The sequence below is a fragment of the Centropristis striata genome, chromosome 22, assembly GCF_030273125.1.
Source record: "Centropristis striata isolate RG_2023a ecotype Rhode Island chromosome 22, C.striata_1.0, whole genome shotgun sequence".
Taxonomy (NCBI): Eukaryota; Metazoa; Chordata; class Actinopteri; order Perciformes; family Serranidae; genus Centropristis; species Centropristis striata.
This window is the reverse complement of record NC_081538.1, coordinates 12,328,429-12,342,575: the sequence shown is the minus strand read 5'-3', so window position 1 is coordinate 12,342,575 and position 14,147 is coordinate 12,328,429. Positions and strand designations below refer to the sequence as shown.

Below are 14,147 nucleotides of genomic sequence, written 5' to 3'. Positions count from 1 at the left end.
ATCTAAATATTTCATTAGAAGAGAATGTACAGCAGCCTGAACAATGTAAAAGGCAGTTTTTCCACCACACTCCATTATACAAATGAAAATCATAATAATATTAAAAAAACATCCCATGGTTCCACCTTTGAGGTCTGACCTCCAGCATGTGCAAGTGCATTAGTGAGTTGAAATGTGTGAGTGAAGGTGTGTGTGGGCGAGAGACGGAGAGTGAGAGATAAGAGGCCGGTAGTGGCTCCTGACTGAGAAGATGGACTGTTATGGCCTCATTGATCTAAATCTCTCACAGGGAGCCCAGTCCAATCAATACAGAGAGAAGTAGGCAACAGCACTGCTGCTGTTTGGACCACCGCCCCTGCAATATCTGCTCGCTCTGTCCCTCCATCTCTGTTTCTCACTTACATTGTTTTCACACCACCCACCTAATTCCCCTTCGTCTCTCACACAAGCAAATGTTTTTTTAAGTTTTGTTTGGCTCTAGTTAGCTGTGGGAAAACAGCATTTTTTCCAGATTTGGTCGCTGTAATTATTAGTGTCACAAAACTGCGGCTGGTGTAACCACTGCAGCACCTTTACCTGACCCAACCTGCTCCACATGCCACCCCTGCAGAGCAGTCTGTGTGCATAGACTGAGAGTTTGTGTGCAGAAACAAGGCAAAGGTTAAGGAAAAACAATGTTTGTGAGAAACAAAAATCTGTCACACTTTGCCCCTGATAGGAGGAACTGGCTGAAAAGGCCAAATCCAGCCAATAATAATTGAAATATTCTTGAAATAGGTCAATAACACGCCTCATACTGCCACTAGGTCTCTTAGCAGTGTGTGTGTGTGTGTGTGTGTGTGTGTGTGTGTGTGTGTGCGCATCAGGGAAGGAAATAAAAAGAAAGGATGAGGGTGTTTTGTTATATTTTAACTGTGGCTCTTTATATGAGAGGAAAGAGCTGCATTTCAATGCAAATGCGTGAAAGCGTGTTTGTCCCTCTCCCACCTTCACACACACACACACACACACAGAGTCAATGAGAGTGTCAAGGGGACACAACAGCACCGTCATCTCCTGTTAGGAGCTCTTTCTTTGTGTAAAGACACTGGTGAATTGAGGACAGAAGCCACCTTGTGTGTGTGAGTGCGGTATAGGGTGTTTGCTGCTGTTTCGTCTCACCTTGCGTCTCAGGTGGGATGTGGGAATGAGATAGTGGCTCTCGAGGGGGCTGCAGACAAGCAGATGGAGAATAAATCAATAAGGAAGTAGCAAAGCAAGAAAATGAGGAAAAAAAGAACCGAGGAAGGAAAACAATTTGGTCGCCACTGCGGACAAGAGAGGCTGGAAAATCCCTCTCGTCTTTGTGGTCATACCAGGCCTCATATCAGAGTAATGTACGGCCATTTTGATCACAGGCAGTTGCTCCATTACAGATAACTCCATAGCTGCTTAAAGCAGCAGGTCACCGCTGTAACACTTTGGCGGCCACAAGTGGTAGCAGGAGATAACTTTTAAATCTCTATGGATTAAAGGAACACAGGATGACCTTTATTTAATTCTTTCTCCTTTGGAAAGTACTGCCATGACACACACTCAAGCTCTACACTCTTTATATACAGCCAGTGTGGGACTACACAATAGCTCTTCTGGGCTTTAACGTTTTCCTGGCCCTGCTCTGCACTGACAGGGCTGTAACACTGTAACTTATAGGCCTTTAAGTATAGTGTAAAAACTTCACAACTTAAGTTGCAGTAATTCTAGACAAAGTCCCACCTCTTCAAATTAATCTAAGATATATATTTTTAGTTGTGATTTGTTATGTAGGGACTCTTAGGGCTTTACGCTATGACATGATAGCTTGTTGTGAAGGAGGTGATATAACATTTCAAAGTTAAAAGACTACATTTCAGCAAGGAGAAAATATAGTATGGAAATGTTCAAAACAGTCCCTTGACCTTTGAATCTAAATGAAAATGGGCTTTTTATGCTAATACCATGCAGTTTTCAGGGGAACTGGGAAGTTGTTTTTAAATCATCCATTACAAATGCTTTAATTTCACCTGTTGTATTAGATATTTCTGCATACTACATACCAAAGAGTCTGTGAATTGCATAAATTGGGTATGACTGAAAAGCATCATGTGGATTCAAAGGTTTTTGATACCAAATCACAGCATGGATTTTTCTGTGGTGTTCCTCAAGGTCTTGGTGTCTTAATGTGGTATAGGTTTCTTGACACTTTTGATCAATTCAAGAGTGTAAAAGTAGTAAAGTGTGTAAAAACTTCATTCAAAAACAACTTAAGTTGCAGTAATTCTAGACAAAGCCCCACCCCTTCAAATTATTATAAGATATATGTTTTTAGTTATGATTTGAAATGTAGGGACTCTTAGGACTTTACACTATGACGTGATATCTTGTTGTGAAGGAGGTGATATAACATTTCAAGGAGAAAATATAGTATGGAAATGTTCAAAACAGTCCTTTGACCTTTGAATCTGATCTGAGTTTATAGGGCCTTTTTTTAAATTGTATTTTATTCAGTTATTCTAGGTAGCACTCTCGTCTCACAGCTAGAAGCTACTGGGTTCAATTCCCGCCAGGACACTGTGGGCGTTGGAGGCGTGTCCCCACCTCCATGTCTCTGGCCCCCGAGGGGCTGGTCGGTGTTGGTAAAAGGGCCTTTCTGTGAGGAGTTTGCTTATTCTCCCCTTGTCCCCCGAGGTTCCCCTTACAGGGGCCTCCCACAAAAACATGCAATGATCCTGGTCGCTACAGTGCCTCCCTCTGGTCAGTCGGGGCGCCTGATGGGGGGGAGACGAACCGGTGGGAATAACTACGCTAATAATTATAGCTACGTCCTACCGGGGAAACTCCGCCTGTCAGCTGACAAGCAGCGGTCTGCTAACGGCTCATGTCTCAGAGGAAGCATGAGTCCAGTTCAGGACTCTCCCCAGACTGACAGAGATGAGGTGGTGCCCAGGATCATGATATAGGCAATTGCGTGATAAATAAGTAGGTTACAAAATCGTGGGATAAAAAAAAAAAAAAAAGAAATATTTCTGCATACTACATACCAAAGAGTCTGTGAATTGCATAAATTGGGTATGACTGAAAAGCTGAGACTCAAAGGTTTTTGATACCAAATCACAGCATGGACTTTTCCTTTGGTGTTCCTCGAGGTCTTGGTGTCTTGATGTTGTATATTAGAGGGTTTCTTGACACTTTTGATAAATTCTTGAGTGTTAAAGATTGCTATATTTTGCACCAAATTTGTTTCACAAATAAGATACATGAGTGAAAATACCCCATATATTTCTCCAAAAATGCTCTTAGCCCTTCTAAACTTTCACAATTTTAAAGAAAGAAAAAAATTGATGTATCAATTAAGTGCTTTTATTACAGATTATGACGAGAAGAACTTGAACACACAGTTCGCTGAAGCTGTAAAACTAGAACCATTACAGCCTCGGAAAGAAAAATGTTGGTGCACTGTTTGAACGTGAAGGGGTTTAATTGTCAGTGACCTTGCACACCATATATGCTTTCTTATTGGAGTTGCAAGGTATCGTAACATCTTAGAAACTGTGCATTAGTCACAAGTACATGGCCTGTGCATGGACTCTAAATTTCCATAGGTATTTGTTTTGATTTTGTGATGTAATTTGTTCACCTACGTGATTACAGTTACCAAATTCAGATTACTTTTCAACACTTTGGAATTGCTTGTCGGTAACAAAAAAGAAACCAGACTGTGTGCAGAATGAGCACAGCGTGAAATACCACTCCATCTCAGCAGAGACCTTTGATGTCTGATGTTCTTTAATGAAACATCTCGCTCACATCAGAGCACCCTATTAAATTCCACTCATACAGGGAGACAGAGAAAGAGCGAAAGAGTGAGATTGAGAAAGCCGGAGCAAGGGAGCGCTGACCTTTGTGTGCATGTGTGGGAGTGTGTGAGAGAGAAAAGGAGGGAATGAAACATCACGCCATGAAGATCAAGTAAAGGACATAAAAAAAACATTCCAAAGGCACTTTATTGAGCATTTTCTTAAAATAAATCATATATCCACTCACCTCAGAGCTTATTTGTGTGTTTATTCATTAGTCATTAAAAAGATGAGCAAGATTGAATAAAAAAGGATTTTATTTCAACTTTTTAAAAGTAAAATGTAATTTTGGCTAATAATCAGTATAGCTGTACATAGTCAGGAGGTAACAGCATAAACACAAAGGAATACCTGGGAATCAGTACAAAGTTAGTAAGCTAAGACAACCAGCATTAACTTTCCAAGAGGAAGCCAATCTAGTATAGATTGTTGATTTCTTGCGTCCAATAGCAGCAATATCATTATAGCTTATGTCAGCATTTACTGAAATAGTACAAATATATAGTAATATCTGGGAATTAATGGTTGTTAGCAAGCAGAGCTAACTAACTCCAACTTTAACTAACTCCAACTTTCTAAGTGGAAGCCATTGGTATTAGCGAGTTTTTCTAGCTTGCTAGTTTCTAATTGTAGAAATATCATAGTTGGTATTTAAATAGCATAAACAAGGTCTGGGAATCTGTGCTAATTACACCTTTTGCTTCTGTTTTTGTTGCAAGTGAATTTCCTTGTTGTGGAAGCGGGAAGCCATGGGTCTAAGCCTTATTAATACAGTCTATTGTCTAAGCTAGTTTTTCCAGCTTGCTAGCTTTTAATAGGGGTAATATAGTTATATCTTATGTCCAGTGGTGGAATGTAACTAAGTACATTTACTCAAGTATTGTACTTAAGTATCATTTTGAGGTACTTTACTTGAGTATTTCCATTTTAAGTAACTTTATACTTCTACTTCACTACATTTAGAGGTAAATATTGTACTTTTTACTCCACTACATTTAGCTGGCAGCTTTAGTTACTTTACAGGTTGAGATTTAACATAAAAAACATGATCAATTTAAAATTAGACATGTTTTTAAATTAAACCTCATAACAGTATATTAGTAGTAGTTAAGTAGTTAAAATAAGTCCTACCTTGATAAAATTTAAAATGCTGCTCACATAAATGCATCAAAAATAATAATCTAATAATATATTTAGAATATATAAAACAATCTGAGTGGGTCCATTCTGCATAACGAGTACTTTTACTTTTGATACTTTAAGTACATTTTGATGCTGATACTTTTGTACTTTTACTTCAATAAGTTTTGAATGCAGGACTTTTACTTGTAATGGAGTAATTTCACAGTGTGTATTAGTACTTTTACTGCAGTAAAGAATCTGAATACTTTTCCCACCACTGCTTATGTCAGTATAAACAAGTAGTCTGGGAATCAGCCCTAATGATAGCAAGCTAAGCTAATTAGCACCTACTTTCTAAGTGGAAGCCTTGGGTCTAAGCTAGTTTTTCCAGCTTGCTAGCTCTAGCTGCAGTATTTTGACAGTATATGTTTCCTTTGACAAAAGTGAGTGGGAATTCAAGTTTCAGTTCGACTTTGTTTGCAATGTCATTCATAAATTGCTAATTCTTTAGCTTTTTCAAATCCGTTTGATCATACCTGAAAACTACCCTCACTTCCACGGTTTGTGTCTGCCTGTACATTTCAGTGTGTGTGTGTGTGTGTGTGTGTGTGTGTGTGTGTATGTATGAGAGGATTTAAAAGCATCCGACTCTTTGAAAGAACATCATACTGTAAGCTGACAAAAGTGAGCACTGAAGGTGAAACATTATAGACATTCAGAGTCAGTATTAACAGTTAGAAAGGATTCAAAGAGAGGAGCAGGCTTTTATGGTGTTAAAAGTTAAGGAGTGTGTATATGTGTGTGGCACACAAAGACAGCGAATATCAGAAATATAATAAAAGATAGGAAATGTGTGTGTGCCTGTCCTTGCTCATCCATAGGTGCTTGTGTTAGCAGTGTGTTGGCTGCAGTGAGAGAGCATCTGCAAAATGGCAGTCATGAGGCTAATTGTGATAGAGCTAACTCATCACATTGGCACCTTCACAAATACATTAACACACACACACACACCAATAATTGCGCATCCCAAAAGGGATTGTGGAAAACACACTTAACCCTTCTCAGACACATAATATTGTTGTGTATGTGGTTTAATACATTTTTATCAATGCAGGAGTAGGATTCCCGATGGACTGGCTTCACAAAAGGAACTAATGAGGCTAATTTCAGAGTCGTACAATGCATTATCTTTGACAAAGTTAACAATGTATGATTCTGGCTAATCCCAGGTGATGAATAAACTGTCGGTAGTTTTTGGCCAGAGAGGAGCCGAGCTCAGAGCCACAGGTGCACTGCAGCAGTGCTGAGACACACCAAATCACTTAGCAACCACTTTGCCTTATTACCCAGAATCCACTGGGGTCCTGTTAGTGTATTAGCAGGGTATTTAGCTCTTTTCATTAGTGCTTCTGGCTCATATCTGCTTTCACCTGGGTCACAGATTACATTTTTTTCCTCCAAAAAAGGGAAGATCAGATTGCACGTGCATGTGTTTATTTTTTGGGGGCATTTTATCGGTGTACTTCACAGGCCTTTCTCCTTCATCCCTTTCACAAAGCAGTATCTCCTTGGCTGTCACACTTTGCAACACAGGGAGGAATCCTATTTGTGTTCTCCTTCATGGTAGTATAAAAAACCTTCCGCCGATTGTTGCGGCTGAGTCCAGCTCAGTCCAGTTTAGCTCTGTTTCATCTGGCGGTTTGAGATCCTCTGAGCTTCAAAATGTTCCTTTTTCCAAAAAGTACAGATATAAAAACCTGAAGCTGGCACTAGCAGCTGTATCATATCACATTTTGGGTTAGTTAAAGCTGCATGAGGCAATTTTGCACATAAAAGCTCCAAATGGAAGCAAGGAGATAACTGAATCCCTTCAGTAACAACAAATCATGCAGTATAACTTCTCTTTAGCATCCAGTTTTTTTTTACTCTAAATGGCTGGTGATAGGAGCCTTCTCAGTTTTTCCCCCTTCTTCTGCATTGAGAGGACTTCTGTAAGGTCCATTTAGGCAAAATACAATAAGGAGGGATGGGTCGCCAGCGTTATGGATTTACACTGATGTGATTCATGTATTTCTCCAGTAAAAATGTTGCCAATTGCAACCTCGCTTGTTTTCCAGCAGCTACATGTCCAGTTGAGCTCTCAGTCCACTGACTAGTGTGCGCTTGGCTCCGGGGCCCACAGTGTACACGGATCTTCAAAAACACACTGCTGCTGCTCCTCGATACCGCGGGCAAACAGCCTGATCAACTGGCACTGGACGCTGCAGAAGGGAAGAGAGTGCACACACGCAGACACACGCAGACACACACACACAACGCATCATTTAGCCTGAATAACAAACCATCAACTTAATGACTGTGCTCATTTCAATGAGACTTTACTGTCCATGTGGCAGATGTAAAAGCGATGGAACGACACCCCTGTGTGCAGACTTGACACACAAACTTTGAAAGTGAGACTTTATCTTTGTGGCGTGTTAAGTATAAAGACCTTTAAAGAGACACCTATAACAGATGTTAGAATAAAGATTGGGCTGACGTACTATAATGACACGCATAACACATGATGCATGCAAGGTAAAAAGTATACAGGCAGAAAAATAAGCCAGTACCAGACAAGATGGCTATTATGGTACAGTACGTCGTATATCCTCAATTACTGCCTGTGCTTTTGTCTGCTGAATGACACCTGTATTTTTAATGGAACACCTGTTGTTTACTTGCAGGCTCCACTGATAGTTAATATGATGGAACAGCACAGTAACTTATAATTTTCTGCCCAGTGAAACTAGGTTATTTCCAGAATGCCATTGACACCTGAAATAACAAAGTTCAATACAATAAATATAATAACTCTACATGTGTATTTCTCACGTCCAAAGCAAAACTCCTCACTCTTTCTTTCCGTTTCGCCTGGGCTATTACCATTAATTATCCGAGCAGCACTCTGGCTGGCTCACTCCAAGAACGATTAGTGGAGGGGAAGAGGCAATAAAAGGACGGACTTCTGCTTTAATTAAAGGGGAGTAGCCTTTTAACATGGGGAGGGCCGTTAAATTAGCAACATTACAGCGCCATGCATCATTGGCAAAGTACAATGAAGCATGAAATAAATGATGCGTCCAGCAGTGCCACACCGGCTGTATAGAGATCTGATAGTGGGGAAGCTGAAGTGTGGACAGGGCCAGAATAATGAGAGGGGCTAATTCCACCGAGTTGCCAAGATCGTCCAGCAGGGAACAGTGAAAGAGTCTCCTGACCACAGACTGTTGGACACCAGCAGCGCTAATGGCACTGCTGCTCTCATTTCTGTCTGGCCAAGAACTTCTATATCACCAGCTACTACCATCAAGATGACTTGGTTTACCTTAATACTGACTTATAAGTTGAATACTGTTGGATGGTGCTACCATGGTGGAACCTTCTTGTTGATATATCTTAAAGAATACGTCAACATTTTGGGGAAATATGCTTATATGCTTTATTGCCAAGAGTTATATAATCAGATCAATAGGACAGCAACCCTAGCGCTAGGTATTGGTACTCAATACTTTTAAGGCATGAACCGAAAGAACCCAGTACCAAGTACTATCAAAACTTCTCCAGTCAAACAATACCTGCATTTGACCCTTTTTGTACACAGATCCAAACAAAAAAATGACTATTTGGATTGGATTGGGAGTCGTGGTGGTGGCATTTTATGCAACTGAATGCCTCCATTTACATGATGGGTATAGAATAAAGTAGAAAATAAAAAGCCATCAAATGATGTACTCTTGATGTGGGTAGCACTTTCAAGGTATGGTCATTTTTTAAACGATACCCAGCTGTAACCAACATCTGTAGCTGACTAATAAACATCATGTTTGTTTGCCATATACATAAAACGTGTAAAAACAACAATTTGCTGTTTTATGGTGCTATGTTCCAGATTATTTCTTGGCTGGGACTAGTAACCAGTTTCCAGTCTTAACGCATAGTTAAGCTATCCTAACGAACAGCTCAAGGTAGACAAATACCATAAAGACAAGGTGGGCTGTGCTAAGTGCTAATGTCCTGCTAGCTGTATTAAATTTCAACTGGGAAGTTGGAATTTCTGAGTTCCCAGCTGGAAATTTCAACTGGAACACCCCTTGAAGTCAGATTTATGACTCAGAAAGTTGGAAGAACCTCAACATTCTTAAAATCCAAGATGGCTGCTCTGTGCATTTACAGGAGGGAAAGCTGTAATAATACACTGTTTATTAGCACCTATTTGAAGTTGGACACTACCGTGTGTACGACTGATTGAATAAAACACAAAAATGCTATCTGTGGACATGTTGCTATGGTGATTTTATACATGAAACTGGTATTACTGACTTGTTAGACTGGAAGGCTTTCAGGAATAGAAAATATGATCTTTTTCTACTTAGGATTTAAGTCTTGACCGTCAGGTACATTCAGAGCAATTTAAACAGGAGATTATATCTGTAATACCTAGATAAAGAGCAGATTTTACTGTGAATACCAGGACAATGGTGATGCAATAGGCATAAGTGCTGCCAGTATTTCAATGCTTTTTCCATTAAACCTCTTCTACAGTATTATGTGCACCGATTCAAAGCCATTTGGCGGTCCTCATCTATGCTGAAAGTGATCCTGCCTGTCTTCAACGCCTCAAAAAGTTAATTTCGTCGTCACAGGCTTCATAAAGGCAAAATAAGCGGGCACAGTGGAAAAGTGACTCAACGATGCCTGTCTTCAGCAGTGAAAATGATTCTTTCCGTTTTTACAGCATTAAAAAGCCATATATAGGGGCAAAACATTCATCTTTGCTGGCAAATGACAATTCATGCTGAGTCCAGAATATTTCAGTTCAGTTTGTTTGTACCTAAGTTTGACTTTCTTTAGTATTGAGTTGAGAAACTTCTTTATTTCTAACAAAAGAGTTAACTGACAGTAAGTTTGGAGTCGTACTGTATATTTACAGGTGATTCTGTGGTTACCTGACTTGGATGGCAACATGAGGCAGGATCTCCCCGTCACAGTTCCAGCTGCTGTGGGAGGTGCTGTAGTTGCAGGATGTTTGGGTGGAGCATATGGGTCTGAAGCCTGTCTTCTTCGGACTCTCGCTCAGGTCCTCTAGTGAAACCGGCTCATATTGCCGCGGCTGGAAACAAAATTTCCTCACGCGGTGGACCTCCACGAACGAGTGGTCAAACTGGGGAAGGAAGAAGAGATGGGTGAGAAATAGATGAAAGAGAGAAGGAAGTGGAGGAGGAGAGATGGACGGAGGAACAGATGTGCACACAGATGGTGCAAAGGTTAAGACTGGCACTCTCCAGAAGCACTTGAAGAGTTTCATTTCACAGAGCAGTGCATTTGGCTGAGAAGGAGCACAAGAGTCCATCTTTTGTTTGTGCTTCACCAAATTAAATTTTGTGTGAAATTGTTTTCTGAAGAAAATACCCGAGAGTCAAATTTTAGTATTTTTCAAGTATTTTTCATGTTTCCACAAGGGTGCTTCAATCAGAGGGTCACAATGAACAAACAGCATGCAGAACACATTTACAGAGGAGTTATTAAAGCGCACACTATTCTGAAGATGGAAGCAAATTTTTTTCAGAGAAGAAAGGTTATTTTTCAGCATGAAGCTCCATTATTTGAATAAAATCTGCATTTGATGGATTAGGGTCAAACTAAAAAGTGAATCTATTATATTTATATATTTGATATAATCAATATGCTGCTGGCACGGCTAAAAAAATCAAACCAAAATAATACATCACGCATCAATGGTAACCATAATTTGTCTTTCGTGGATAAAGGGTTAATTCAAAAGTTTGATGCCTGAAATAACAGGAACTTTTTTAACATTTAAATGACTCAAATTAAACAAACTACTTTATCTTATACATAAAACAGCACTGAAATGGGCAGTGTTGTTATTCTTTGACATATTATGATCATATCGGTGTCAAAACACTATTATTCCTCAGTTTACAGGCTCCTAGTGGGTGAGGTAAAAAAAGATAATTTCCCTCCATTGTCTTTCTATGGACTCCTGCTGATTTCCTAATAAAAAGCAAAACCGTACGTGGGTTTATTCTCCTTCCTCCCCATTCACGATAAAAGAAAACAGCCAACAGGAGATCAAATGGAAAATGTAGGGAGGGAGAGAGGAGGTCAGATAAAATGGAGGTGCATAAAAACTATGTAAACGGCAGAGGAGTGAAAGAGAAGAAGAAAGAGAGATGAAAAGAAATTATTTTGTCAAAATCCCCTTTCATCTCACTCAGTGTCGAGGAAAGGTTCAGCTGTGTCCGGCACACTACTTTCTTCTACTTCACGGGGTGCCACTTTCTCTCTATTCCCTTCTCTTTTCTTCTTCCTTTTTTCCCCCTTTTCCTCCTCTCTCTCCGTTCCTTTTCTCCCTTTCTTGCCCTCTCTCATCCCAAAAGCGGAGTGACAGCCATTTATTTCACATCAGACCCGCTTTATGACTGCAGCCGCTTTGCATTCATGCTGGACGGTCTGCCTAAAAGGCTTTCTGACAAGGCCATGAATACGCTTAGTGGCTTCTCACTCCTTGTTTCTCTCCGCTTGGCTGGACAGTGATGCTGATATTAAGTGAACTCTGATGCAAAGTCCCACTCACCGTACTCATACGACGACTTGTCCACCTTTCTGTGTTGCAAGTGAAGCAGCAAAAGACGGCCTCTGGCTAGAGATGCGCCACATAATGCCTTTTCACTGCCAAAACCCAACTGTGGTCATTAGACAGTCAATGATAATCTCATTTGGTTTTCTTCCATTAGAGGGATCTGACATCTGAATGCTGAAAGGCAAATCACGGGAAAGACCCAGGGAAGGTGGTGCGATGCTAAGTTAGCTCCCATTCATTTAATATGGAACACATGCAATCTCTTTGAAAGGCATTATGGTATTCCAGGTATTTAAATGAGCACTATATTCACCTGGAAAGTCCATACTGATTTGCTGTGAACCAGACGAATAAAGAATAACAGATGCAAACAAAAAGTTCTGCTTGGAAAAAACTTTTTTTCTAGCTATTTAGGTAAAGGTTGCATTATTTACACAATGATAGCAATGCAACGGACAAGCTAATTCGGCCATTGAGCAAGAAGTGATGGAGGTGATGGTTTTTCCAGTGGGTCTTCTCCATAAGAGTGTAGCCATGCTAGTGAATCATTAAGACTGTACAGCACTGAGAGCAACATGCTAACGTCAGCATGCTAACGTCAACATGCTAACATCAACATGCTAACGTTCTCAGAATGTTAAAGGTAACATGCGCAGCAGGTCTTCGGGATGTACAAGATTTTTTTCCTGTTACTTGGGAAAGCAGAAAACATTACATTGAAATAGATATTTATTCTACCTGGACTTGCTCCTTAATATTCAATACGGGGAAAACCCCAACATAGTTGTCTGTGCATCCGTGTTTCTGTAAGTTACTAATAATGTAAACAACATGCAGAGATGACTCATCGTTTTGCGACCTATTAACTTTTCCCCAAATCCTCATCATCGGAAGTACGGCAACACATCTGACTCTCTACATCTCTACTCAAGAAATGCTTTACGTGCAGTTCACCATTCTTCTTTTGGTGAAAATACACCGTCAAGTTTGTCCAATGCTAATGCTATCACGGTTTTAACAGAAAGTTCAACATAAACATCAGTGTTGATTTCAAAAATGCCTGAACAGCTGTCCTCTTTATGGTCTTCAACTCAAACATGTCAAGTATTATATAAATGATTATGATTAGCCCGACCACTTGAAATCTGTTTAAAACTGAGGGGGACCGGGCACATCTGCCAGACAATCAATAACTAAAATATTGTATATAAATTAAGACCTGATGATGTTAGATGAAAAGTCAGGGGATCCAAACACAGGCCTAAGGAAGAAAAACATGCATAGCATCCTAAAGATTACTAATGACCGGTATTTAACGATGGTATTTGTTCATAAACGTGTTACTAAAATGGGATTTTTGACCTGAAACCACCCAAGTTATTACAGTTCATCCTGAGGGCAGAATTATGTCAGTACCAAACTATAATAATTGAGTTATACTTAAGTCTGTGTCAAAGTGTTGGACAACATGGTCATCCCTATAACTCAAACTGTGTCTTACAATAGATGCATACAGTAACATTTTGCTGGTGTTTCTCTCTATTGGATTTTAATATATATTGCGAAACTCTCTTTCATCAAATCATTTTTAGGCCTCTCTGCATTAGCATCACCAGGGTAATTTGATTTTGCCCACACACATTGGTAATTTCATTCAGTCATCTGAATGTAATATACTTTATTGGGACTGTGCTTTTCCAGGGACACGCTTCATGTCACACAGAGAAAATCTTCCCTCAAGTTGCTAAATTTCATTGTAATGGGAGCAGCTTTTATATCATTTCTATAATTTTCTTCTTTTTTTCCTTCTAAATCTTGCCTTTTCGACTGCTGAATCCTATTAATTTCAAATGTGCAAATGCATAATATCCTAATCTAATCAAATCTTATTACAATATCCTTCCTTGTAATCACAAGTCAAAATGTTGATCTAGGATTTAAAACTCACCTCAGGATGTCAGTGTGAGCTCAAAACACACTTTGCATTAGAACACTTTTACCAAGACAGCTACTGTAGATGAAATTACTTACAAGATCCTTCTAAATGGGATAAACTTCCCGAGGTCCTTCCTGAGGTAATAATTACTAATCACCAGACTTCCCCTGGCAATACTTGTGCTATCCTGAGAGGGCATTAGTCTGCTATCAGCCTGTTCTCCCATACAGCATATATCCCTGATGCAGCGATTACCCGTGCCTCTCTGGACCCCGGTGGAGGTTATTTATGATACGTGGGAAGGCACTAGGGCGAAGGCATTTGAACTAAAGTGAACCATAGTTGGGAAATTGCGCCGAGTCAGCAAATGGAGGTGCTAGCACAGCAAGTGGGCAAACTCCTGCCTTCTGCTCGCTCGTTTACAGACTTAACACACTCAATTCATCTGTGCATGCATCAAGCAACTCTCTAACCAAACTAAATTCTGCAGCAAAGTGATTGACGGGAGCCTTTTTGAGGGGGATGAAATCGTCTTAAAAGTTTTGCTTTATTTTGGTGATTCCTTCAC

The 14,147-nt window shown here is 39.9% G+C and overlaps 1 protein-coding gene across 1 annotated transcript in view; it reads right to left on the bottom strand.

The window, feature by feature from the left end:
• Positions 1-4,104: 4,104 nt before the first annotated feature.
• cerk (ceramide kinase) overlaps positions 4,105-14,147 on the bottom strand; it is a 45,513-nt gene continuing 35,470 nt past the window's right edge. Inside the window, exons 12-13 of the mRNA XM_059325445.1 lie at positions 9,986-10,200; positions 4,105-7,258 (exon numbers count right to left, since the gene is read on the bottom strand). Of these exons, the coding sequence (XP_059181428.1) occupies positions 7,150-7,258; positions 9,986-10,200 (324 nt within the window). The 3' untranslated portion in view covers positions 4,105-7,149. The remainder of the gene's footprint in view (positions 7,259-9,985; positions 10,201-14,147) is intronic.